General features: G+C 35.8%; 1 protein-coding gene across 1 annotated transcript in view; it reads left to right on the top strand.

Annotated features, from left to right (window-relative positions):
* Positions 1–27,911, top strand: part of Ulk4 (unc-51 like kinase 4) — a 501,941-nt gene that overhangs the window by 154,821 nt on the left and 319,209 nt on the right. The window contains exons 23-27 of the mRNA XM_076869315.2: positions 20,016–20,149; positions 21,605–21,726; positions 21,897–21,953; positions 27,150–27,201; positions 27,298–27,392. Coding sequence (XP_076725430.2) covers positions 20,016–20,149; positions 21,605–21,726; positions 21,897–21,953; positions 27,150–27,201; positions 27,298–27,392 — 460 coding nt within the window. The remainder of the gene's footprint in view (positions 1–20,015; positions 20,150–21,604; positions 21,727–21,896; positions 21,954–27,149; positions 27,202–27,297; positions 27,393–27,911) is intronic.

The raw sequence follows: 27,911 nt of genomic DNA, 5'->3' as shown, positions 1-27,911 counted from the left end.
CAGTGGAATTTTGTCCTACACTGGAGGCCATCTGTCATAAGCCCTATTCCTATGTACAAACTTCAGCCACACTTCAGTGTCATTTAAAAAAAAAAAAAAATCACTAGATATTTGAGGGAGACCTGTGACATGGAGCACAGAAACCCAAAGTAAATTAAAAGGACTGGACAGGAATAGACAAGTGTCCATGAACAGCCAGTTAACGGAAAAAGGAAAGCAGATGCCCCTTAAACTTATGAATAAATGCTAAATCTGCCTCATTTTAATTGAAATGCCAATTATTAAAACTACACTAAGATACCATTTATCACTTAATGCATTGGCAATATTTGACAATATATTGTCTTGGCAAGGCTCTGGAAACTGGCACTGTTTTACACTGCCAGTATAAAAAGATGCACAATAGTATAACTACTGTGAAGAAGAATCTGGAAATATTGGTTTGAATATCCCTTATCTGAAATTCTTGGGACCAGAAGCACTTTTTTGGGGAGTGGATTTTTGTATATACATAATGAGATATCTTGGGGATAGGACCCAAGTCTGAACATGAAATTCATTTGTTTCCTATGCATCTGAAGGTAATTTTATACAGTATTGTTAGTGTGCCTGCATTTTGGCTGTGACCAGGCACATGAGTCAAGTGTGGCAAGATAACTATTTCCCTTGTGGTATCATGTCAGTGCTCAAAAAAAATTGCAGATTTTGGAGCATTTCAGACTTTGGATTTCTAGAGTAAGGATACTTGACCTCAACAAAGGAAAATAAAAAAATGTATTTATTTACCTTTTGACCTAGCTGTCTTGCTTCTGGGAGACTGCATGAGAAGTGAAATGACACAGCACAGGGCTAAACTACCCAAGCATCCAGCACCAGGAATCTAGCCGGGGAACTGTGGTGATCTCCGTGTTAGTTTTCTATTTTTTGTTAAAACAAATTGCCATTATCTCATGACTTTAGATAATGCCTATTTATCTCGTGGTATGGGTTAGGAGGGTGGGCACTCTGTTACTGCTGACCTCCCAGGCTTGAAGTCATAGATATTGGCTGGTGCTGTAGCTCTCATCTGAGGCTCCGTGTTCTCTTCAAAGTTCACTAGTGATTGGTAGAATTAATTTCTTTCAACTATAGGACTGAAGTCTTCTGGATTAGAAGTTCACAATGTAGCTGTTTCTTCCTGGCAAGATCACTTCTCATGCCCTGAATTCCCTTCATGGTTCAAACATCTTTGTCCAGTTCCACCACCCGTCAGAGGAAATGATCTGCTTTCGAAGGTCTCACCTGATTAGATTAGGCTGACCCAGATGTTCTCCATATCTCAAGGTTAACTGAACTGGAACTTCACACCTTCCAACTCCCATTCTCAGTAGTACCTACATTACTGTTTGGTTGAGTAGCTAGGAGTGGAACTCTTGGAGAAGGACCATCTTTAGAAATCTGTGTATCCCAATCCCCATAATGGAGGGTATACAGCTGTGAAAAGGAATAGAGAATATCCATAACCACAGCCATAGTCATGTCCAAGATATATTACCTCCCCACCCCCCCCCCCAAAAAAAAAAGCAAGATGCAGAGTAGCATTTAGCATACTACATGTTATCCAGGAAAAGGGGTGAAAACAGGAATAATAGGTACATTTGCTAACATTTTCAAAGAGGAAAAAATGGTAGGTTAAATAAAAAATTAGCAACAATGCTAAATTAGTGGGTGGGAATAGAATAGGGAGGCAGGGCCAGGGATGAGCTGTACATCTCTGAATGTATCTGTTTTATGGACCAAATTTAACCTATATAAAACATATACATGTTTTATATAATTAAAGATAAAAATAAAGCAATTTCTAAAAATTAAAAATGTATATATCAAATGTATATATCAAATTTGTGGTATAATTCCCCAAAGAATATATATTTAAGCTGCCTTTAAATCAGTGTTAGCAATATATTTCTTTTTTATTATAGTTATATATGGTAGTTCAGTTCATTTGGACAAAACCATATATGGAAGGAATTTGATTTTAAACACCATCCTTCCTTTTCTCCTCTCCTCCATCCCCCTCTTCTCCCTCCTCTACTGATCTTCCTTATTTTTTTTTAAATATGCCACTGAGCCCAACCCCAGCCCTCACTCCTCCATAAAAGTGAAATTCCCTTTACTACGCATATAACATGATTTTGTTAAACTCGTTTCTATCGTCCCCTTTCCCATCTTTCATCCCTCCCTGTCATTCTCCACCTTCTGCTCTGTGAACTGTCTCTATGTATTTGTAGTTTGATCCCCTCCCCCACTGTCTTCTTTCCCTTATTTTGCTCTGGCTTCGACCTTCAATCCTTGATTTTTCTGAGTCTAGCTTATTTCACTAAGCGTGATGTTCTCCATTTCCACCTATTTACCAGCAAATGTCATTATATTCTTCTTTTCGGCTGAGTAGAACTCCGTTGTATACATATGCCACATTTTCTTGATTCATTCATTTGTTCACAGGTATCTGATTCCATAATTTGGCTATTGTGAGTTGTGTTGCTGTGAACATTGAAATGTCTGTGTTGTATAGATGATTTAGTTCTTTTAGATAAATATCCTGGAGTGAGATCCCTGGGTCATGTGGTGGTTCCATGACTGATCTTTTGGGGAGTCTCCATACAATCTTCCAGAGTGATTGTATTAATTTGCAATCCCACCAACAGTGTGAACATACCTTTTCCCTCACATTCTCATCGTCATTTATTATTTGTGTTGTTGATAATTGCCACTGTGACTAGAGTAAGAAGAAATCTTGGTATAGTTTTGATTTGTGTTTCCTGATTGTTAAAAGATGTTCAACTTTAAAAAATATATTTGTTGACCATTTTGTGTTTCTGCTTTTGAGAATTGTCTGTTTAGTTCTTTTGCCCATTTGATTTTTTCGTGTGTTTTGAATTCTTAATATATTCTGGATATTAATCCCCTCTGAGGAGCAGCTGGTATAGATATTTCTCCCATTCTATAGGCTTTCTTTACTATTTCCTTTGCTGAGTAGAAGCTTCTTAAATTTGATGTCATCCCATTTATTTATTGGTTTTATTTCTTGAGCTTTAGGGTTCTTGTTAAGGAAGCCAGTGCCTGAACTTACATGATGAGTGTCAACCCTATATTTTCATTTTTCTTTATGTCTGGATAATAAACCATTGTGTATATATACCATATATTCCTTATCCATTCATCTGTTTATGGGCACTTAGGCTAATTCCATATTTTATTTGTTGTGAGTATTACTATAGTAAACGTTTACTTTTTTGAGGAACCTCCATGGTTTTCTCCATAATGGTTGTACTAACTTATATTTCCACCAACAGTGTGGAGAATTGCTTTTTCTCCATATGCTCACCTATGTCTGTTATTTTTTAAAATAATAGACATTCTAATTGGGAGTGAAACCCATTGTAATTTGAATTTGCATTTAGCTGATGGCTAATATGAACATTTTAAAATATATCAGTTATTTGCTTTTCTTTTGAGAAGTGTATTCAGATTATTTATTCATTTTTCATTGGATTTTTCTTTTTTCTTTTTGTACTGGTGATTGAAACCAGGAGTGCTTTATCACTAAGCTGCATCTTTAGTCCTTTTTATTTTTTATTTTGAGATAGGATCCGGGTAAGTAGCTGAGAGTTTTAATAAATTGCTGAGGTTAGACTTGTGATTCTCTTACATCATTAGGATTACAAGTATATGCCATCATGCCCAACTTGGATTACTTTTTCTTTAAGTTTTTGAATTCTTTATATATTCTGGCATTAACCCTCTGGCAAGTATCTTCTCCCATTACGTAGATTTTCTTTTCATTCTGTTTCCTTTGCTATGCAAGCACTATTTAGTTTAATGTAGTCCCCGTTTGTCAGTTTTTCCTTTTGCTTCCTGTGCTTTTGGGGCCCAATTAAGAAAATGATTGCCTATACTAATAAGTTGAAGTATATCCCCTGTGTTTTTTTCTAGTAGTTTTGGAATTTCGGGTCTTGTATTAAGGTAATGCATGATAATGAAGGTAATGTGTTCTCCTTATAGTTTTTGTTTTAAAGCTATTTTGTCTGATATAGGTATAGCTATTCCTGCTCAGGATTCCATTTGCTTGGAATTTATATTTTCATTCTTGCAGTCTGTGTGTGTCTTTATTGGTGAAGCAAGTTTCTTGTAGGGAACTTATTGTTGGATTTGTTGTTTTCCTTTATTTGTACAATCAATGTGTACCTTTTAGTTGGAGAATTAAGTCCATTTGTATCCAGGGTTATTATTGAAATGGTTGAATTATGCCTGCCATTTAGTCTTTTATTCTAGTTGTTTTGAATATTCTTTGGTCTTTTCTTTGACTTATTCATCTTTGTTGTTTGATGGTGTATTGTATAGTGTTTGGTCATTTTTAATTTCTCTTTTATGTATCTACTCTTCTAGTGGGAGTTGATAATCCCACGTGCTACCTTTCATTTCTGTGTGTGTGACTCCCTTAAGCATGTTTTGTAAAGCTGGTCATGAATTCCCTTAGTTTTTACATTGGAAGTTCTTTGTTTTTCCATTCTTATGAAGGATGATCTTGCTCGGCGTAATAATAGTTATTTTATTGTTTAGTTCCATAATGGAAAGATGAAAGAATAACTAAAAGTACAAGGAAGCAAAGACTAGAACTTTTTGAGGACTTGGAATATATTCATTCCATCCCACCCTGCTGAGAAATCTGCTGTTAGTCTAAGGGAGTTGCCTTTTAATGTAATGTTGGGCTTTTCTTTTATAGATTACACTATTGCTGTGATTTTCAACTGAATCGGACTTATTGATTTCCTCATTTCTAAGAATTCTTTTTAATTCTTTTTCAGAAGCTCTGCTGGATTTTTCATTCATATCCTGCATTGTTTTTCTAATTTCATTAACTGTTTCTGTATTCACTTGGATCTCATTGATACTTAAAAAAATAATTTTTTTGAATTATTAAGCATTTCATACATTCTGATTTTGTTGGAATCTCTTACCAGAGAGTTATCTTTTGGAGATGTCATGTTATCTTGTTTCTTCATTGATTAGTTCTGCATTTGGTGTAACACATTTCTACACGTCCTGAAGATGTGTTTGGAGGTTTGGCTTTGTTATTCAATACTGGCTTTGATTCTACCTAGGCACCATAGTGTGTGTTTCCAGTAGCTTCTTTGGTTGGGATTAATGACTCTGGACATAGCATTTGTTGTGGTAGATTTGAAGAGACCTATTTCCTCTTTGGGCCATGTAGGAGTGGGGACGTTTTTGCTTTTAGGATTTAGAAGTTTAATTGGGATGTACATTAGGTGTGGATTCTATGGATTTATCTTGTTTGGTGTTTGCTCACAGTTTCTTGAATCTGTAGATTTATATCATCTGGTAATTTTCAGTCATTATTTCTTTGTATATTTTTTCAATTTCATTTGCCCACTCCTCCCCTTTTGAGACCCGATAATATAAATATAAAGTGTTTTGTTATTCTACAGGTTCCAGGGACTCTGGTTTTTCTTTGTCTGTTTTATCTATACTTCTTATATTTTATAAGTTAAATTTATCTTTTTTATTTGCATTCATTATTGAGCCCATCCAGTGAGGTTTTTAAATTTTGTTTATTTTTCAGTTAAATTTTTTACATTTGCTTTATTTTTATGACATGTCTTTTTCCTTTGGAGATTTTAAGTTTTTTTTCACTGGCTGTCCACATTGCATGGAAATGTGAGTTGCTGTGATTTTTTGGAAAGTGTTGTGGAAACACATATTTCTATTAAGAATACACATAAGTTCAGTTTAAAATGTTTGCATTTGATATTTAGCTGCTAGAAATCAAACTATTAATTTTTCCAGATTTATGCATGAAGGTATCCAATGCAGCTTTGTTACATCCATTGATATTGAGCTGACTCAGTAAATAATAACATAGCTGTAATATATATGATCTATTTGATTAACTTAGAGAAATGCTCATTAGATGAGTAAAAATAATGACAAGGCAGCTTTCTATTTTAATTTTGAAGACATTTTTAAAAACAACATACATGGCAAAATGCTTCTGTTGCATGTATTTGTATGAAAGTCCATTTAAAAAAAAAAGGCAAAGAAGAATTATACCAAGTTTATTATCTAACGAGGGTAGGAAAAACACATTATTTCTCTTCATTTGTGTGTTTAGACTATTATACAATAAGCTATTTCACTTTTATAAGAAAAACCAATGAAAAGAAAAAAACTAAATGTTAGCAATAGGTGCCAGTTGTTTTAAAGGTTAATGGATCTCTAAGTCAGTGAAAGTTCAAAACTTTTCATAGTTTTAGATTTACTTCAATAACAAATTGTTCCCAGAAACAAATATAAGTACAAGCAGTGGAAAATGACTGTTTTTTGTTTCTTTGTGTTTTGTAGCCCAGGTATTATATTAGTGTGCATATAAGATGCAAGGTTGAATATAAAGATATGCAAAAGAGAGCAAGCCTGCAGGCTATAGAGATGTTAAAATTCTCTGTGATGAGTTTGTATGGAAACGTGCACTTCTTTTCTTTCTTTTCCCTTGAAACTCCACTAGCAGCTGGCTTTCTGCAAATCATGATGCTGCCCATCTGCCTGACAACTGAAGCCCCCACATCAGGAGCCCGTGATAACCTTTGCTACATTATGCAGATATATTTTCCTGCTTACCATCATCACCAGTAGTCTTTTATGGATTAGATTTCAGCACATTTTCTACGATGTCAGCTCTCAAATTCATCTAGTGTAAGTCAGGCAGTGAAATTGAGCTGTCAGGATCAGATAAAAATGATATGATAGCCCCCAAATGCCCACCTATTTCTTCAAATGGCTTCATACTCATATTGAATATGACAGGTGATAAAATAGGGCCTTGTGTCTCTAGAAGTGATAACCCTTTTAGAGGATGAATAGTCTTGTAAGTTCATTGTATAGGTTTGCTGTGAACCTGAAATGTCAGTGCCTCCTGATGAATCGGGTTTTCCTAGAGTTTTTTCTCCCCCTTTCCCCATGGCATTGCATTAATATGATAATCAGTGAAATAAAAGAAAATCTGCTTTGATCTTGAAAGATTTTTTTTAAAGAAGAAATATTTACTCTGGATAATTGGTTAACTGTGTGGGAAAAATTATTTTCTCTGCTTATACTATACAAAAGTCAATTCCAGATGGATTAAAGAATTATATACCCCAAAGAAACCATAAACATCTGGAAGAAAATATGTTTAAATATGGGCAAGGAAGGTTGTTCTGAGTAGAAAGGCAATGAAAGAAACCATAAAAGGAAATACTGATTGTTTGGCTACATATAAATTAGAAACTTTATCCCCTAAGAATCATAAATAAAACTTACATGCTAACAAAAACCTGTAAGTTTTTGCATCATACATAATAATCTCTGTACTGTGGAGAGATTCATGATAGGAATAGATATTCAGCCTCATTAATAATCAGAAATACAAGCTAAAATGATAACCAAATACTGTTTCTACCCCATCATATTGTCAAAGTAAGAAAAACACAACCACTATCTTATATCCACAGTGTAGGAGGACAACTTTTGATCTACCTGGTGAGGGTTCTTGAGGATATTTTTGTAATGTGAATTAGAAATCTCTGATTAACTATTTCTAGTACTGTAAATACACTTGAATCATATCTTTGCACTTTACTAGGGATGTAAATTACCTCAAAGATCTGAATCCTCAGTAAACTAGACTTTTCTTGGTGCTGAGGTTTTCTCTCACTTCAGCTACTAGATTTTGTGGTCATTCCGAGAGGTTCTTCAGAGAACATTTGTGTTCTAGTTGCCCATTTTCACTGTGAAACAACCACCTAGTTTTCATTGGTAATCAAGATGATGTACTCCAACCAGTACAGTAAGCTTCCTGTATCCCCAGATTGACCTTCTAGTTTAGTTGTTGTGTCTTCTGGTGGAACCTTTTCTTCCTAGGAAACAACCCAGCAGAGCTCAAAGTCATGGTGACTGAAGGCAAAGATATTATAATCATGAGAGAGGATCTCTTCTGCTTATTGATTCCCAGAACTGTGTGGGGAGATAATACCATATTTTTTTGGTGCCATTTCAAAACATATACTTCATGTTTTAAGATAGAGCCCAGAGTTTCAGTGTGATTTTTCCTCAGTTGACACCACAAATTCTCCATAAGCCATTCCTCTTTTCCCTTAAGAGCTGTGTATGTGATAGTTGCAGCCAAGACTATGAATTTCATAGGCTTGAGCCCATTGCCACATTCTTTGATCAGAGGCATTGCTATTTTGATTACATGATGGTAAGTAAAGCATTTCTTAAATCTGTGCTTCATTTTATGGTGTTGGTGAAGCTTGTGTGCAGGGATTTGTGTTTATTATAGTGAGAATAGTTTGCTGCCCCTTCTACAAATCAACCTGTTTTAGGCAACTGGTTGCTCTCCTGAGGAAATGGCACTACACCAAGTTCTCAGCATTGGTTTTCTTCTTGATTGGAGGGCCAGTATCTACATAATCATTGACGAGCATTCCTTTTGCAGAGCCCATGCATACACTCCATCTTTGCCACCTCCCATCCCCTTAGTACATGGACCTGTTGTATGAGCACTGGAGTGACTGGAGAAGGAATCTTGACTGCCATTTGCAGAATATGTCTCATACCTGATTATTGAGGGCCTCCTCTGAAATGGATACTCTTTAACAGACATCCACATCACATACAAATGTCTTCATACATCTTCCCTATTCTCAGGTCTGTCTGCAAACCTCTTTCCTAGAATTTCTTGTCACCAGTCTTCTGTCCCTGACCATCTTACTAAACTGTTAGCCAGTGGCCATATCTCAGTTAAACACAGAGTCCAACAAAATCTGTTTTGAAATTCTGCTCACTGGAGAATGTTCTTCTCAGGTATACTTTTGATTAGGTTTGTAATGTGACAGTCCTCTTTCATTTGGTGCCGGCATATTGTATTGAATCATTCACTAACCAGATTCAGCATTTTTCTTTTTTCAGTCAGCTGTTCATAAGATATTTCTTTTTTTTAAATAGAATTATTTATCGATGGACAGCATACCTTTATTTTGATTATTTTTATGAAGTGTTAAGCATGGAACCCAGTGCCTCACATATGCTAGGGAACTGCTCTGCCACTGAGCTGCAGTCCCAGCCCACAAGTTATTCTTAATCAGAATTGAGAGGAGGTAATTCAAAGGAGTATGTTGGAGAAATAGGAACCATTTCCTCATATAGTGTGTATATTGTGGCCCTATCCAAGCTCAGTCTCTTATATTTATCAACCTACTTGATGATGGTTTACTGATGTGTATCCAAAACCTAGTGGCTTGGTGAAGTGAGGTTAATGATAGGTAGCTCAGATCATAAGCTCATTTGACTCCAGTGGTCACGTGCTTATTTTCTATGAGAAGCTGTTTCTAAAACAATAGTCATCCACAGATGACAATGAGGTTCTGCTCTAAAAGCACAGAGATGTATGTTGTGATTGACCTGTTGGTACTTTCCTGGAGTTATATTTGCCACAGCTACTCAGCGCCATAGATATGTTGGATGTTAGGTCTAGGTGGCAGAGCCACTTACATAGCAGCTTGAAATTGCTGCAGAGCTTTTCAACTCCCTTTAAAACTAGCAATTTTAAGGGTCCTCATAAATGTGAGTGAAAGGAACAGATCCAAAGATGGTATGTATTGCCTTCTAAATTCATAAAATCACACCACATATTGTGTTTCCTTTTTTGTTATAATTGGTACAATCAGACTCCCAGACTTTTAGTCCAGGAGTCTGAACATGCTCTAGACCACTTAATCCTAGAACTTTACTGAGGTGGTAAGCCCTGAATTTTTAATGAGGTTTCTCTCTCTTAAGTGATTTGCTAAGTCCTCCAGAGTACTTGCTGCTGACTCTTCCTTATGTCATCAAAATAATATAGGTGTATGATACTTGGGAATAGATCTTTGCAGGCTGTTTTATGGTCAAGAGCAGGAGAGTTGGCATAGCTCTGCAGCAAGACAGTTAATATGACCCATTTGCCTTGATGAGTAAAAACAAACACATACTGGTTGTTCTTTCACTTGTTGGTGTATTCTCTCAATTGGGGGTAAGGATTGTCTTTGTCAGGTAAGAAATTTGCCAGGTCTGTGTTGGTTTGCTCCAATAGAGATATTACATGTTAAATTGTAGCTGCAGTTATAGTTATAACATGTTTACATTTTAGATAACTCACTGTCATTCAAGATCCATTGCAAACATTTTCCAAGATTTTATACTGGGTGAATTGATTCTTTAAATGGAGCTGTAATAGATATTACCATCCCTGCACCTTTTAAATTTTTGTTGTTGGTACTACTTTCTATAGTTTTTCTGTTGATACAATTTACTATCTTGGTAGAGAGGGGAAATTCTATACCTGCATTTGTCTCTTCTTATAATATTAGTCCTCATGTCAAAGGTCAGATAGCCTATGTCTGGATTCGGCTAGTTGCTAAGTATGTCTCTTCCAGTTACATATTTGGGAAGTAAAGAACTAATCCGAGTAGGCCCTTAGATATATTAAGGTCAATGTAGTTTGAATTTGGGCCAAAATTTCATTTATCACTTGACTGCCATAAGCTGAGAGACAAAAGCTTTAATTGCAAACAGAGGTATTGAATTAGACAATGAATTTGCTGAGGATTCTGGCAGGGAAATGGAAGAGAGGGAAAATGCATCCCATATTTAAAGCAATTTGTTCTTATATGGGGAAAGGAAGTCAAAGAATCTGTAGTAGACTGATAAAAAATGAACTTAGAATGGAGTAAAACACCAGTGGGGTATTTTGATTCTTTGGAAATAGTATATGGCTCAGTAAGGAACTAGTAACCTGTGGTGAAATTATCTAATGTGAATCCAAATAGGATGGATATCCATAATTCACATCTATTCTAGTGGCCTATTGCCTCTAGAAGATATAAAGTAAAAATAGGCAATGGGGTAGTCCAATTGATAGGCAATAGAGCTCACTCGCACTTGAAGGGAGTAGGAATGTTCCAGAAGGATAGGAATGGGGGAGAGCAGTGGTGATGGTGTCCTTGTAGAGGACCCCAGGTAAAGTTAAAACAAGGAGCTTGAACTCTCCATTTCTAAAACCCATATAATTTACTTCTTATGGTGAAAATATGTCATTCTCTCCACGATGAACTACTGGAATTTTGTCTTCTACTCACACCATTTCCAGGCAGCCCATTTCTCTTTTATCTTGTGTTTTCTTTTTCTCCTTCCCGCCTGTGTACTTCTAACACATAGTTGTCTTGCTTTCTCCCCATCTCAACCATTAACTGTGCTGCTCTCAGATGAAATTTCTCAAAGTACAATTCCTTCATTTATTTTTTCTTAATATTCTCTCTTTCTCTCTCTCTGATCCTTCTTTGTATTTAGCATTACCTTTGTCCCTGGTTTCCTGCTACTTATTTTCTTTAAAAATTCTTTATAGAGTTGAGAAACTTTCTTTTCTTACTGTCTCGTAAGTGTAAACTTGTCCTATTTCCCTGCCATTTAGGGCTTGGGGTGGTGCTGGGGTTCTGTCTGTTCCCCCAGGTAGCTTTTTCCTTCATGTGTGCCATCTCTTGATCCTCTTAGTCTGTACTCTCATCTTTAAGAAATTCTTTGAAAGTTCTGACTGTGAATGGTACAGTTTCCTGTTTTTAATACTGACAGAACTTTCTAAGGGGGGAAAAAAAAGAGGACACAAAGTGTTCAGATTCAACTTTGCAAATTGAATCAGAATTTACCTCCATAGTTTTAGACATTTTAATAGTAACTTAACATATATTCCTTGCTGTCTTCAAATCCTTAGTCTCTTAGCTGGATCTCCATTTTTTGCTTTATCCCAGATATATGCCCCCCCCCCAATATCTCTTTGATTACTAACCAAACCTGGGATAGAAGAGAACATGGAGATACAACTAAAAGCATAAAGAATATTTTCATTGAGATAGTTACAGAAGACTTTTCCCATATCAGAAATGACATAGATGTTCACAAACAGGAGGCTTACAAGACTCCAAATAGACTTAATTAAATAAGAAGTTTGCCGAGTCATACCATGATCAAAATGCCTAATAGGGAAGATAGATAAAGAATATTAAAAGCTGCAAGAACTAAACATCAGGTCACATTTAGAGGCAAATAAATAAGGCTCACTTCTGATTTCTCAACTCAGTCCTTAAAATTAAGGAGGGCCCGGAATGAGATATTCCAAGCCCTAAAAGAAAAAAAGTGCCAGCCAAGGATACTATGTCCAGCAAAACTCGATTTCAAATTTGAGAGTGAAATAAAAATTTTCCACATCAAGAATAAACTAAAAGAACTCATGAGCACTAAGCCAGTACTAGAAGTAATACTCAAAGATAAACCACAAACACAGGAACTAAAAAACAATTCCCAAAGCTCCCAAACAAAAGAAGTTCAATAGAATGATTCACTAAATGAGAATCAGACAGGATAAACTATAACAAAACAAACAAGAAAATCCATAATAGCAGGAAACATCAAACACTTATCCATACTAATGCAAAATGTTAATGGTTTCAAACTCCCCAATTAAAAGACACAGATTAGCAGAATGCATCAAAAAGCAAGATGCATGTATTTACAAGAGATTAATCTTACAGGCAAAGACTTCACAGGCTGAAAGTAAGAGAATGGCAAAAAAATACTCCAGTGCTATGGTTCAGGTAAAAGAAGCAGGAGTAACCATTCTCGTATCTGACAAAGCAGATTTCAAGCAAAGATTGATCAGAAGAGACACAGAAGTTCTTTATATCCTAGTAAAGAGAACAATCCCAACAAGAAGATAACAATCTTAAACATTTATGCCCCAAATTTCAAAGTACCCAATTACATGGAAGAAACACTCCATGACATTAAATCTCATATATATCCCAAAACAATAATATCTGATGATTTCAGTATACCCATATCACCAATAGACAGGTCATCAAAACATAAAATCATAAATATATCTCTAACCTAAATCACACTATAAATCAAATGGACCTAATCAACACCTACAGAATACTCCACCTCTTTCCAGCTATGCTTGGAACTTTTTCCAAAATAGATCATATTCTAGACTACAAAGCAAATCTTAGCAAATAACCCCCCCAGTCTATATAATACCATGTATCTTGTCAGATCATAATGGAATAAAGCTAGAGTTCAAGAGCAAGAAGAATAATAGAAACTTTAGAAACCCCTGAAGGTTGAATAATAATCTAAAATGAAGAATGGATCAAAGTAGAAGGGAGACTAGAGATTAAAATCTCAGAAATGAATAAGAACAGATATAACATCAAAATCTCTGGGACAATGTGAAAGCAGTTCTAAGAGGAAAATTTATAGCGTTGAGTACCTACATTAAAAAAAATAAGATCCCAAATAAATGATCTTATGCTCCACCCCAAGGCCTCAGAAAAAGAACAAATGCTTCTAAGCTAGAAAAAGATAGGAAATAATTAGGATCAGAACTGAAATCAATGAAATTGAGAATAAGAAAACAATACACAGGATCAATGTAATGAGGTGTTGGTTCTTTGAAAAGATAGTCATCTAACAAACCCTTAGCCCAACTAACCAAAAGAAAAATAAGAAAATGAAAATAAACAAGAGATGAAAAAGGAGATATTACTACAGACCCTTTTGAAATTCAGAGCATTATCAGGACCTATTTTGAAAATTTATACTTTAATAAAATGGAAAATCTGGAAGACATTAACACATTTCTAAACTCATTTGACCCACTCAAAATGAATCAGGAAGATAAAGAAGACCAATATCGAGTAATGAAATTGAAAGAGCAGTTAAAAGCCTCCCCAAAAAAGAAAAACTCAGGACCTGATGGATTCTCAGCTGAGCTCTACCAGACCATTACAGAAGAACCAACACCAGTCTTCTTGAATTATTCCACAAAATTGAAAGGGAGGAAACAGTCCCAAATACTTTTTATGAAGCCATTATAACCCCAAACCAGAGAAAGACACATCAAGAAAAGTACAGACTTGAGATGATTTCCTTGATGTGCATACATGCAAAAATTCTTAATAAAATATTAGCAAACCATTCAGAAACACTTCAAAAAGATAACTTACCATGATCATGTGGGTTTCATTACAGGAATGCAAGGGTTAGTTCAACAGACATAAATAAATGTGATTCATAACTTAAACAGAAAATCATGTCTTTGTCTCAGTAGATGCAGAAAAGGCCTTTGACACAATCCAGCAACCATTCATGTTACAAACACTGGAGAAGCTAGAGATCAAAGAAACTTGCCTCAACATTATGAAGGCCATTTATGACAAACCCAAAGCTAACATCATACTAAATGGAGAAAAACTAAAAGTACTTCTAAATTCAGAAACAAGGGAAGGCTGTCCATTCTCATGGCTCCTATTCAAACCAGTCCTCAAGACCTGAGCCAGAGCAATCAGGCTCAAGATAAGCTTTCCTTTTTGTGGCAAAATGCCTGAGATAGTCAACTTATGTGCAGGACAGTATTTTGGCTCACAATTCTGAGGTTTCAGTCCATAATTGTTAGTCCATTGCTTTTGGGTTTGTAGGCACTGCCTCATGGTGGGAGTGTGTCTTTGAGCAAAGCTGCCTGCTTCATGTCAACTAGGAAGCAAAGAGATAGGAAGGAGCTGGAGTCCCAGTATCTCTTTTGGCATGTCCTTAAGTCACCCAACTTCTTTCCGCTGGGTCTCACCCACAAAAGGCCCCACCACTTTCCCATAGTGTATGCACTCAACTCTTGGGCCTTTGTGGGATGTTCAGAGTCTAGACTATAACACTCCCCGTGGGATTTGTACCTGCTTGTTTCCAATAGTGAATTACTAGAGTATTAGTACCTCAGAGTTTCCAATGGGAGTCTGTTATCAAACTTCCTGAGTTGTGAGTGTATATGAAAGAAAAGATGTCATTTTAATGTATAGTTCTCTCATGAGAAGAGTAGAATGTTTTTGCTTGAGTCATTTGTATTCTGGGTATATTTCCTTTTAAAATTCTGTGTTCATTTTATTTTTCTTGCCTTTAGTCTTTTTCTAATTGAGAGATGTGTGGGTATATATACATTAAACTTTTGTTATATGAAATGGAAAACATTCCCCCGGTTTATTAGCCTTCTGATATTTCTCCTGGATTTTTTTTTCTAAGCAGATTCATTTGTTTGTTTTTTAACCTTTTATATAATCCAGTAGTATAAATTTTAAGCAAACATACATCAAATATTAGAATTAAGAAAAGGGCCTAGAGAATAATAAAGACCAAGCAATTGCTGTAGAGAGCTAGAGAAAACCGTAAGGACATTTCAACAGCTGTATTTACTTATTCATCTAATATTTATTGAGTACTTAATTCGTGTCAGAAACTGCCCAGAGGGGGAAAGATGTGATTATCGGAATCAGATGTAGTCCTTTAAAGTTTACAAGGTTGATGAGTGTCATCAAGTAATCAAAAAATATGTATTAGAAAATTATAGTTGGGTAAGTTTTTAATGCATTCTCTTCCATGATACAATAATATATAAGGATTTTATTTAGGGAAATGAGTGAAAATTGTAGGGAATTACGGCATATAAATATAAATTTATTAGCAAGAAATGGAGAGAAGAGCTATCTAAGCTAAGGTAATAGCCTGTTTCTGTGGGGAAGTACTGAGTTTAAGAAATTAAAAGAAGGACATTGTGATTGGAGGATAGAAAAAGCATGATGAAGTGGAGAGGTAGATGGGCGCCAGATTTTGTAGGCCTTGTAGGTAATGATAAGGAGTTTTGAGAGCTGTCATGTTAAGAATAATGAGATGCTATAGAGGGGTTTTTAATAGGGGAGTTGCTTGATGGATGAGAATAGACTAGATGTAGTGTGTGCAGGGGCTAGATTGACAGAAACAAGCAGATAACCTACCTGGATGGCTGATGTGGTAGTCTAGGACAAGGGAATATGGTAGATAGCACTTGGCTAGAGAGTAGAGAACTATAAGGGTTTGAAGAACATTTCAAGATTGACTTGCTGGGTTTCTGGTTTCCTTTATAGGCTAAAGAATATTCAGTAGTCTAGAGTAGGATATCATAGCTGTAAGACAACCAGGTTTGGTGAGATAATGATGTTCATTTTGGTTGCATAGTGTTTGAAGTGTAGTTGAGGCAAACAAAAGCAGATATCATGTCAGTAGTTGAATATATTGGCTTAGGATTTAGCTCCAGATATGAATTGGAAGGTGTCTGTTAATATGGCAGGTAATTAAAGTGGTTGGCCTGGATCAAAAGGATAGAAAGAGGAAAGTAATGGCCTAGAAGTCCTTTTTTTAAAAATAAACTTGAAGATTTAGGAGCACACACTAGTGAAGGAACAACCAGAGAAGCTGGAGAAGAAAACTAGGAAAGTATGATGTCATGATGGATAGAGAAACAGGAGGCGTGAAAACAATATTCAATAATGTTGACTTGTCACGACAAGTAAAGGCAGACTAATGCCTATTAGATTTGAGGTGATCTTAGAGAGTGATGGGAGTGAAAACCAGATAGAGCAGAATTGAGGAACAAATATCTAGAAGAGTGGAGGTAGTATATATAGGTTTTCCTTTTAAGACACTTGGCAGAAGATGAGACAGAATGGCAGTTGCTAGAAAACCATGAAGGTGTCAGCATAGATGGAAGAAGGGATAGATCCATTGTTGTGAAAGGAAGGGTTTATGTATGTTTTCTTTGTGTGTTCATACTTTGGAGGCACAACACTCAATCTCATGAGAATATGGAAGGTTGGTGGTTTGAAAAGAAGAAAAATTGAAAATAAACTTTGGGAATAAGTTGACCAAGGTGACCACTTGAATCACTGATACCATTTGGATCATTCAATAGTGGAGTTACACATTTGTAGTTGAATACATTTACTCCATTGGTTTACTTTAGCATCCTTCTCTGTAGAAAATAGATGGTCGGGTGCATCCAGAGTTCATGTGACTTTATGGGTGCAAAGAAAAGAAAGAGCAGCAAGAGTGTAGTCAAATAATAGATCTTGAAAATTGATGTACTTAAATGCCATTTTAAATTTTGGATAATTGGCTATGGTTTGGATATAGTTTTGGTGTTCTCCAAGGTTTCATGTGTTAATAATTCCTATTGTGAGGCATTAGAAGAGAAAACTTAATCTGATCATAGGGTTTAAAGGTGGGACCTTTGGGAAGTGATTAGAATTAGATTAATTTATTAGGGTTGAGCTCCCATGGTTGAGTCTTGATGTCTTTATATGAAGAGGGAGAGACCACACACACACACACACACACACACACACACACACACACGAGCTTTCTATTTCTTGATACATGATGCTGTGCGGTGCCTCATGACTGCCAGCAGGAAGACCATCCACAGATGATTTGAGCCCTTAAATCTCCAAAACTGTGAGCTTTAAATACCCTATTCTTCATAAGTAGCTTGTCTCAGATATTTCATTATATTCATGAATAACTGACTAATCTGTAGTTCCAATCATGAAGAAAGTGAAGAAAAGCAAGGGCTAATGAATTGAGAAGAAATGTCACAGATAAGATTAATAAAAGTTCCCAGGAAGATGAGGAATGAATGGTCACAGTGGAAATGCCTGAAATAGCAAGTAGAAACAAGACCAGATACAGTCAGAGGGGGTTCTGCAAAAACCTATCTTGAAAAGTGATTAACTTAAATGCCATCTTTAATTTTGGAAAATCTGTCCAAATCTGACCATGGCAAAGCTTAGCAGGGAGATATCAGGCAACCCATTTTGGGAAGCAAAACATGAAGAAGTAGGGCTGTCTTTGCCTTAGTCTTCTCTAGTCCTGCTCCTTGGTTGGGCTGATGGAACAGGTCCCAACTAATTAAGAGGTTTTTAAAGTTATTGCCATTCTCTTAGAAGCTATGAGCTATGATGATTCTTCAGGACTGGGAACTCCAAGCCAGCTCCCTTCAGAACATGACTGATGTTTTTATAGTCCATTTATCATTAAAGGGAATGGGGTATTGCTCTCCTATGGTTAGTCTTTATCAGAAAGTTTTATGTTCCTACTTTCAAGTACTATTGATACCTTCCTGTGATGCATCAATATTCTCTCTGTATTTTAACCAGTGTCTTACATTGGTAGAGTGTGGCAAGGGCTATCTATAATCAGTGACTAGAACAGAGGATGCTAACTGATGCATAATCTAGACTAACTTCCTGTGTGTTCACTTATGGGATTATAAATAATAATAAACAAAGGCAAATGCATGGATAAATCTATTGAGAATCACATGAATGCTGTGTCAAGATTTCAGTATACCTGTTTCTGTATTATGTACAAAACCACCTCTTTCCAGTTTATAGTGGGAATTGAGAAGCAAAAGTTCAGTGGGATGAGTAAGAAAACAGAAATAGAGAGATGGATGGCTGGGAAGTTGTTGCAAAGGGACTTTTCCATGATGAAATCTGCGAACTCATCATTTAGAGAGTTGCAAGAATGGGAACTTGTGAAAATGTTGAGTTCAGCAAACTCATTTCAGAAAAAGTGGGGAGGGCTTCAACCAGCAACAGCATCTTAAATATTTAAGGTCATGGTCTGTTTTAGCTTTTTCGCTGCTATAACTACCAGAACAACTATAGAGGAGGAAAAGTTTGAGGTCCATTGTGTTTTCAGAGGTCTTAGTCCATAGAAGCCTGGCTCCATTTCTCAGGGCTGGAGATGAGGCTGAACATCATGGTGGGAGAGGGTGGTGGAGGGAAGCAGCTCATGTCATGTGATCAAAAGACAGAGACTCGACCTGCCAGTCAAAGCCACACCCTACCACTTCAGTTAATCCCATCAGAGGCCAACTCTCCAGTTGATTTATAATCCAATCATTTCTCCTCCACACCTTCATGGATTGTCTCACATGTGAGCTTTCCCGGGGTACCACATCTAAACCATAATATGATTTATTGGCTATGTAACATGAAAAACACCAAAATAGTGAGGCCTGAGAAAATGGGCTGAAAAAAAAAAAGCCAGATATTGATAGATTTCATCTTTCTCAAGGTAAATCCCTTTCAGATACTGGCTGCAGGCAGGAAGAAATTGTTTCATCAAACCTAAAGTGACAGTCTTTAGGAAACACTAATCTCTTCCAAGATAACTCTTCTCCAGGTGCTGGCCATGGACCCCCAGCCCCCAAACTCAAATTCCTGAGTGCCCAGACTGACATGCTCACTAAATCACCTACAACCTATAAAAGCCCAGTCCCCTCCTTTGTTCAGTGGCTCGTTTTCCACCAGGAAAGGGGATCCATACCCGAAGATGTAGTTCTGTTCCTGAATAAAGGCTGAAATGATCCATTGAAGTTTGTATCAGGCCTGGACTGACACATGGTCCATTGTGTTTTCTAGTTCTGAGTTGGAAATATTTGATTCAGATACTGATGTGGTTTGCTGTGGTTAAAGATATTATAAAACTAGTAGAGAGACATGTACAATCCAGATGTTTAGACAGTACCTGCTATCTATATAACCCAGTGTAAAATGAAACTTTTTTTTGCATTTATGCATATATTTTACTGAAAGAATAGGAATACATGTGAATTGCCTGGGGTTCCAAACAAATTTAATGCTGATGACCACCAAAAGTGCAGGTCAGCTTGTAGTTATGCTTTGAATCTTTGGAACATAAAAGCTCTCTTATGTGAAGACATCTTTGTTTGCCTTTCACTTATCATCTGGAGAATAATGTTTTCTTCCATTGGCGAAAGGTAAATCAAATCAGGGCATTGTTTTGCAGTACCCTAGGAGACAGATTCAAAGTTGCCTTATTTCTGCATAAATGTTTTGAACTTTCTAAGGCAGAAATTGACTCTGCTTGAAAAATTGGTGAATCTTAATGACCACATGATTGGGACCAGGTCCTCTGGAAACCCTTGCCTTGGCTGCGTTTTGGGACAGATGTTGGTAACTGTCTTATCATGAGAGGTGATCTGTGCACTTTCCCATTTGTAGGCTGGTGATGTACATCGAGAGGGACAGCAGAAAGACCACTCCAGGCAAGGAGCAGCAAGGCAGTGGTGAATACCTCTCTAGATGCCTGGATCTTCTCATCCGTCACATCGTGCAAGAACTGCCAACAATCCTCTGTAAATTGTAGTTTTGTCCTTAGGCCCTCTTGCTGCTTACCTTTCTGTGACTTAGCTTTTAGGCACTGTCTTGTCTGTTTTTACAGGAGAGTGCAATGGCACTCTCCTTAAATGTAGTTTCAAGATGTGTCTGTCTTTATAATTATTTGGCATTAGTGATATTTTTGAGATGTGAGCAGGCTAAATGTTATATTGAGGTGTTATCTGAGGTAATCTGGGAATTTTAGAAATAAAAAGAAGGAAACATGTTAATTGCTTAAAATTGGACTTCTATGATTATTTCAGGTAACTTCTAAAAAGTTATCCCTGCCTAAATCTGAAGAAAATAATATTCTCTTAAGATTAGAGCCATAGCTGAGCACAGTGACACATGCCTATAGTTCTATCTACTCAGGAGGCTGAGGCAGGAGGATCACTCAAAGCCAGCCTCAGCAATTTAGCAAGGCCCTACCTAAGCAATTTAGTGAGAATTGTTTCTAAATAAAATATTAAAAAAGGGCTGGGGATGTGACTCAGTGGTAAAGTGCTCCTGGGTTGAATCCCTACTTACCCTCCCGCCAACCCCTAAAAAAAGATTAGAGGCATAAATTAAAATTGATAAAAGAACTTAAACATATATAGAATTTTAAAAACTGAAATGTCAAAATTTAATATTAAAGAATTTTGACAGTGTTGGTTTAAAGTTCAATGTTTGAAGATGTCTTTGGTTTGAAAAACTATCCTTAAGGTAAAAATATCTGATAATGATTTGTAAAGAATGTTTATTACAATTAAATCACTTTTTTATTTAAAGAAGTTTAAATAAGGAAAGTGTACGTGTAGTTTAAATCCCTTTGCATGCTTTTCCAGCAGATGTAGCTATTAACCAAAAGTGTTTAAAATATAGTTTGCTTCAAACTGTTACAATAAAGTGTAATTCAGAACTTCAAAATAATGAAAATATCTTCATGATCAACTGATAATAACTTTTTGCTCTTTACTAAAACATCAGGAGATGTTTTTTTTTTTTTTTTTTTTTTCAGTTGGTAGCTGAGTTCAGGGAGGTTGTGGGAACCGATCTCTTTTTACTTCTATATCCTTTGGTTTTTAGAAGTCATGATCCACTATCTGTTCATTTAAAAATTTAAAGTAATTTTTCCTAAGAGAAATAAGCGATCATAGTTGAACTTTGGAAAATACAAAAAGATTTTCTAAAACCAGTGTGTAATAATTATTTGTAAATTCTATTTTTATTTTTATATGAGAGATTGAGTTAATTGATAGCTTTTATGCAGAATGTTACATTCTGTCCCCAGTGGCCATGGTGTCTTCTAAACTCAGTACCTGTGAATAAAAAGAACACAGCTCATACCATTTAGACTCATTATTTGGAAATTAATTAGTAATCAAGCAATGACCATGGGCACCTCCACGTGTGATCTTTAACCTCTGCGCCTGGTCTGGGATGCTTCACAGGTGACATTCTCAACGCCTTGGCTAATGTCTCTGGTCGTAAACACCCATCCACAGTTCAAGCAAAACAGCTGAAGATGTGCCTCCCCCTGATGCCTGTAGTACTTCACCTCGTCACTTCTCAGGTACTGTACCATCATTTTAGGGAAAAGATAATATAAATTGGCTTGCTTCTTTGTAAACTGAAGCTGAGAAACATCAATTCAGAAAAAAACATTTTTATTTGTGTCTTTCTTGAACAAAATCTGTTCATGGTTTTCGGGATTTAATCTGTGGAAACTCTCATCACACACAGGTATTTCGACCTCAAGTTGTAACAGAAGAGTTTCTTTTCAGTTATGGAACTATTCTTGTGAGTAGCACTTAAGTTTTTCATGTTCTTACTCAAAATGTCTTATCCTTCTGTTTGTGGAATTTGATGTCAATATGAGGTAATTTAAAAATTCTTGTGGCATTTATTTGTCTCCAGGGAAGTGACCTTTTTATATTTTTAATCTGTTGACTGTAATAAAATTTGACATTTGGAGAAAAATACATTCACTCCTGATAATGTATTTTGTTCAGAGATCACCCCAAATAGGGTAAGTTAGTCCACAGAAATACTTTCATTGATTTTGGTATTAAACATCATGAACAAATTTAAAATAAAATGATGAACATGGAATGCAAAGAATATGTACTCATTGTTATTCATTTAGGCTCACATTGTCCAATTGTGTCACATCTTTTTGTGTTGGCATTTCTCTGAGTTAAACTCAGCTTAGTTTTTTTCTTTAATTTTGATGTCATGACATAGGTAGAAATGAAAACTAAATCATTGTACTATCTTTTTGTTTAGGATATGGTTTGTGAGTTATCTTTTCCCTTGTCTGTTGTAGTTACAGTGTGTATTGTTGAATAAAATGAGAAAGCTGTACACAAAGGAAAAGCCAAGGTACTTGTCAGATAGCATCTCCAGTCTGACTTTGATACTTGTAATAAACTGAACTGAGATTTTCAAAATGCCACAGAAGGATCTAGTTAAAATGAAGTAGGCATCTCAGCTTTATTGTTATTTTGGAATAAAGAAATTACTGCCACCCACAAGTGAGAATATGATTTTCTAGAGGTTCATCATGTGGTGAAGTATGATGTTTTTAAGTACAAGTGTTGAGTGGATATTACTGACAGGAAACAGTGGGTTCTGGCATTGCAGTAGAGATCCTTTTGTGTTCAATTTCAAATCTTTATCATTGTAGTCCCTTGAAGCCCAAATTCTACAAAGTATGTGGTTTTGGTAGTTTACTGATGAATTTGCAAATTATTAATTACAGTTGTCATCTATAGACCACTATCTTTAACTTGCTTTTTATTAGCTCTTCTTAAGTAGAATATGGGTGCTAAATTAGCACGGATATAATTCTAAGTATTTATAATCCTGTTGCACCAGTACATCACTGTCAAGAGTAGTTTTGTTCTTTGTAGCTTATTTTGGAGTATTTTGGCATCATGTTTGTTCAGGTACAATTATCCTGTGTTTTTTCTTCTTCCTTTAGTTCTTTTTTCTGCCCACAGTATGTTCTCAAGGAATTAACAAGTGTCTAACCTAAAAGTCTTTATAGACTTTCAGGTATTATACCTGTTCCTTGCAATACTGTGTCCAAAGAAAAGGGAGTTGGCCACCTTGAGGAAGGGAGGTGTGGGAGTATTCTTGAGTATTCTTTAGGATCGTCTTAGTACTCACATTTAGAACATGGAAAATAACTTTCCTTGTTCAAACATCTCATGATTTTGAGAAAAAAATTTTAGCACTATTCTCTCCCCCTCCCATTGTAATCTCACCCAAATAAAGGGAATTTAGGGAAATGAAATGGAGATGGGTCTTTTGGTCATTTTCCTTGTTTGAATCATGGCTAGTTCCAGAATTTTTTTTATTGTTTTTCTTATTGTATCTTGTTAGCTTTCCCTGTATTTTCACCTTTCTTATACTCGGTGTTGATGGCATTGATGAAATACTACTACGGAGAGTAAATTATTGATGGAAATTCAGGACCTGGATTTATTTTTTCTTATACTTCTTATGAACTTACTATGAACTCTTGAGAGTTGGACATTGCTTCTGTGAGTTAATTCATAATCTTTTCAAGAAGTCATCAAAACTGTTACTCAAGTGATAGTGCCCTATCCATGTCATAAGACATGGGCAACTCATCAGACACCCTACTACAAGTAAAACCTCAGGAGTTTTCTGCCTTAAAATAATTCTTTTATAATTTTGATTAAACAAAGAATTCCTAAACATATCTTAAAATTGGGAACGGGGCGTGGGAGGGCTATACAACTGTGAATGTTTTGTAACCCAGTACTCAGCCCAGTGGCTTGAAGCTTTCCAGATCACAGTGTTTCTTTGGGGCTGGTGACATGAGGAAGTAGTCCATTCATGTTTGCATCCATAGCATTGTACTTTGAAGGCCTTATTAGTCCTTCTGGAGACAAAAAATATTTTTAATATTTTTAAAAATAAAAGTGGTAGTTACCATGTAGTAGGTATGTTATCATTTTATATTTTAAAAATGTGCCTTAATTCGAGGTCTTCATTCGTAGTGTACCTTAAGAGCTGTGTCCAACAGCAACAAGGTGCTGCCAAGCTGCTTCCATTGAAGCGGCTCTGTAGGAGATGCTGGCCTGCATGAGGTGGGTGTGGAATGAGCCATCGATGTCCGTGTGATGTCCACTGTTTCAAGGGTCGTAAGGAGCAAGATAGAGAGGGCATTGGAATTGTGCTTCCCACACTTGGTTCAGTTTGCATAAAGGCACCGGAGCACAGATTGCCTGTTTGACCTGAAGGCATTTATCTTTGGGTTTTGTTTTATTTTTATTTTTTTTGGCAGAGAAATTCTATACTAGTATATGGAAATATGACTATAGAAATTTGCATTTTGTAGACCACGCCCCCTTCAACTGAAACAAGGTTTTGGTCTTCTTATATTTTAGATAGACTACTGTTTGGAAATGGTTTAGGAGGGTACTCTTAAACCAATATCAAGCTTTCAAAGACTCTGGGCTAAAGAGTACTACTTAGCTGATAATTGCTGTTTTCACTTTTTATTGGTAGAAGTGAGCAGTCATCATAACTGGCTTCTTCTTCAAGTTTTAATAGTCAGATCTTTGGTGAGCAGCTGGGAGGAGTGTGCATATCATACTTGTTTTGGGCCTCCGTTGAACTGGGCTTGGAAATGGGAGATAATGACAGAAAATAGGGAACTCACTATGTATATTAACCTAATGTTCATTGCATTTCTTGGTCCTTTTGAATACACAGTTGATTAACGAGCTAAAGAATAGGATTTTGTTGTATTTTCTTCAGTTCTGGCCTTATCAGTTTATAAAAGTACATAATGGGTTAATTATGTATTTCTATCAAAAAAGGACATACTTTGTGACCTCTGTAGATTTTTTATTTGTGAATGTTAGTTTGGTAGCTTTTGGCTTCTGTTGTAGGTAAAGCAGAGATGGAACACTCTTTTATTTTTAAAAAATTTTTTAGTTGTAGATGGACACACACCTTTATTTATTTATTTTTATGTGGTGCTGAGGATCGAACCCAGGGTCTCACACATGCCAGGCAAGCACTCTACCACTGAGCCACAGCTTCAGCCCTCTTATATTTTTAAAAGAGATAATACTGCTTGCGTTATTCTCACCCTGAATACATGACTGTTTGTCTTAATTGAGCTCTCCCTCAGACTTGTACATCTAGTTTATTTTCTTAGTTTATATACTTTGACGCTCACCTTGATGACTGTTCATATCTTCTCCCCTTGAATCTCCAGTGCCTCCTAATCCATTCTCTTACCTCAATATGTTCTATTACATTAAGAATGAAGAAGTATATTAAAATACATTAAAATTGGTAAATTAATGAAATATCCAGTAGGAATACTTTTAATTAAATAGGGGAAGTATAAAGAAGTTTTAAGAAACCCATAATATCATCATGTTGATAACCCTCATTGACACTGAAAAAAAAAAAAAAAGTGTGCTTAGAAAATCCCAAGAGTACAGAAAAGGAAAAGTGGCAGCACAGCTCCCACCTCGGGCTCTGAAAGAAACTGATGCCTGTCCTTTCTGTGATCTCCTTCTGGAAAATTAATGTTAATGTCCTCAGGATCTACATATTCTTTCAAAGTAATTACAAGAGAAGGATCATGGCATTGACAATGCTATGTGCCTGTCATCTGCAGTAAGACTTAGACCATTAAGTAGGTTTATTATAGCCAAAGATACCTCCAGATATTTTCTTTAGCATCAAATTCATATTTATTTACAAAAGTAATGTCCCATTTTGGAATTTCTTGAAACTATTTTAGCCAGATTATTATTATGAAAAGCTTATAATTATCTCCCTTTTAAAATTTATATTTTAGTCGGTTTTTTTGTTTATTCATAGACAGAAAAAGAGAATTCAGAATATCTGGAATTTTCAGTTTTCATTTCCTAGATTGTGATTTTCTTTATAACCCGGAAAGTAAATACGTCTTTTAAGATTTTTTTTCTTGTTTTAAGAGTAATTTATGCTTATTCATTTAAAATATAAAGTGCAGCCTTGTTAGAGAAAATGTGGAAAATTATAGTGAAATATGAAAAAAATAAAATCACAATTCCACATCCAGAAATAACCACTGTTAATATGTTGTTTCCTTAATATTCATATGTATGCATTTCTTTATAGAAGAAATTATACCTATGACATATTTGACTGAGACTGTGTATATACACACAGTTTATGTGTGTTTGTGTGTGTGTATGGGTTTCTATTCTACTTTTTGAATTTAACATAAGTATTTCAATACTTATCCATATATTTTTTTTAAATATTCTTTTTCTGAGCATTTTAATGGCTACATACTTTTCCATTTGTATGAAAGGGATGCAGTTTGATTAAATGCCCAAACTAACAATACAGTATTTAGGGATATGTGAATATGTAGCAAAATGTTTAAAAACATGAATGATATCAGTTGGGAGAGTGGAGGAGAACCAGGCAGGTGGGCTGGAAGAGCTCTTATAAGGAATGGGGTGTCATTCTTACTAATATCCCAGGTACTGAGAGTAAGTGTGGCATGGAAATGATTATGGATCAGTTGGATCATTCTTACCTTTTCAGTTGCTATTGAATGTATTCCAGCATTAAAACTTATTGATGATCATTTGTATATTTAAAAATAATTATGGACTGGGGTTGAAGCTCAGTGGTAGAGCATTTGCCTGCTACATCTGAGGCACTGGGTTAAATCCTCAGCACCACATAAAATAAATAAAGTTCTTGTGTCCATCTTCAACTAAAAAATTTCTTTTAAAAAATTATAGTTTATAACTTTTAGTATTAAAGTCATGTTTTAAAACTATGATTATGGTGTTCATAATATGTAGAGTGTATTTAATGTTTTTTAAGAGTTGTTTCATTAAAAATGGTAGATACAGTTTTGGGAGGAATACTAACTACCTAAATTTTTTTTCAAAGTTATTTTTAAATTATTATTAAAAATTTTTATTTTCTCTTTTTCAGAGTCATATTAAATCAATCGACTCGGGAGAAACTAACATAGATGGAGCCATAGGTGAGTAGACCATGCAACAGACAATGTTTGAGGCATTTCGATATTGAGATTTAGAAAATAAACACCTTTACTAATAATGATTAAATGTGTTCCTAGGGCTGACAGCATCAGAAGAATTTATCAAGGTCACGTTGTCGGCTTTTGAAGCAATAATTCAATATCCTGTTTTATTGAAAGATTATCGCTCTACGGTCAGTTTTTGCAACTTTTGAAAAAAGCTCTTTTTCATTTCCTTGGTAATTCTGTATATAGGGGCCTGCTTTCCATATTCTTAGCTCAGATGGGTTCCTCGTATGCAGTAACCATCTCGAAAAGCAGGACGGGTCTAGGAAATCTGTTCCTTTTGTTGTTGACTTTCTTGTCATGCTCTTCTGGTTACATCTTTATCCTAGCCTCTTCCTCCTCCTTGCCTATTTGTTGTAACCAAATATAAACCTTTGCAAGAGGGTTTCTCAACCTGGGCATTTGGGCATTTTGAGATGGACAGTTTGTTGTGGAACCGCCCTGTGTATTGTAGGATGTTTAGCAGCTTCTGCTCACTCAGGGCAGTAGCTTTCACTCCATGGATCCTCAGATGTGACCACCACAAATGTCTCTAAATCCTGACCTATGTCCTCTCAGTGGCAAAATTGCCCCCACTTGAGAACCTCTGCCTTAGGAAAATCCTTAGGAGAGCTGGGTGCTGCTGACATGAACAGAGGGAAGGAAGG

Source organism: Callospermophilus lateralis, chromosome 1 (genome assembly GCF_048772815.1).
Source record: "Callospermophilus lateralis isolate mCalLat2 chromosome 1, mCalLat2.hap1, whole genome shotgun sequence".
NCBI lineage: Eukaryota > Metazoa > Chordata > Mammalia > Rodentia > Sciuridae > Callospermophilus > Callospermophilus lateralis.
The sequence above is the reverse complement of the archived record's forward strand: the minus strand, read 5'-3'. Positions and strand labels throughout refer to the sequence as shown.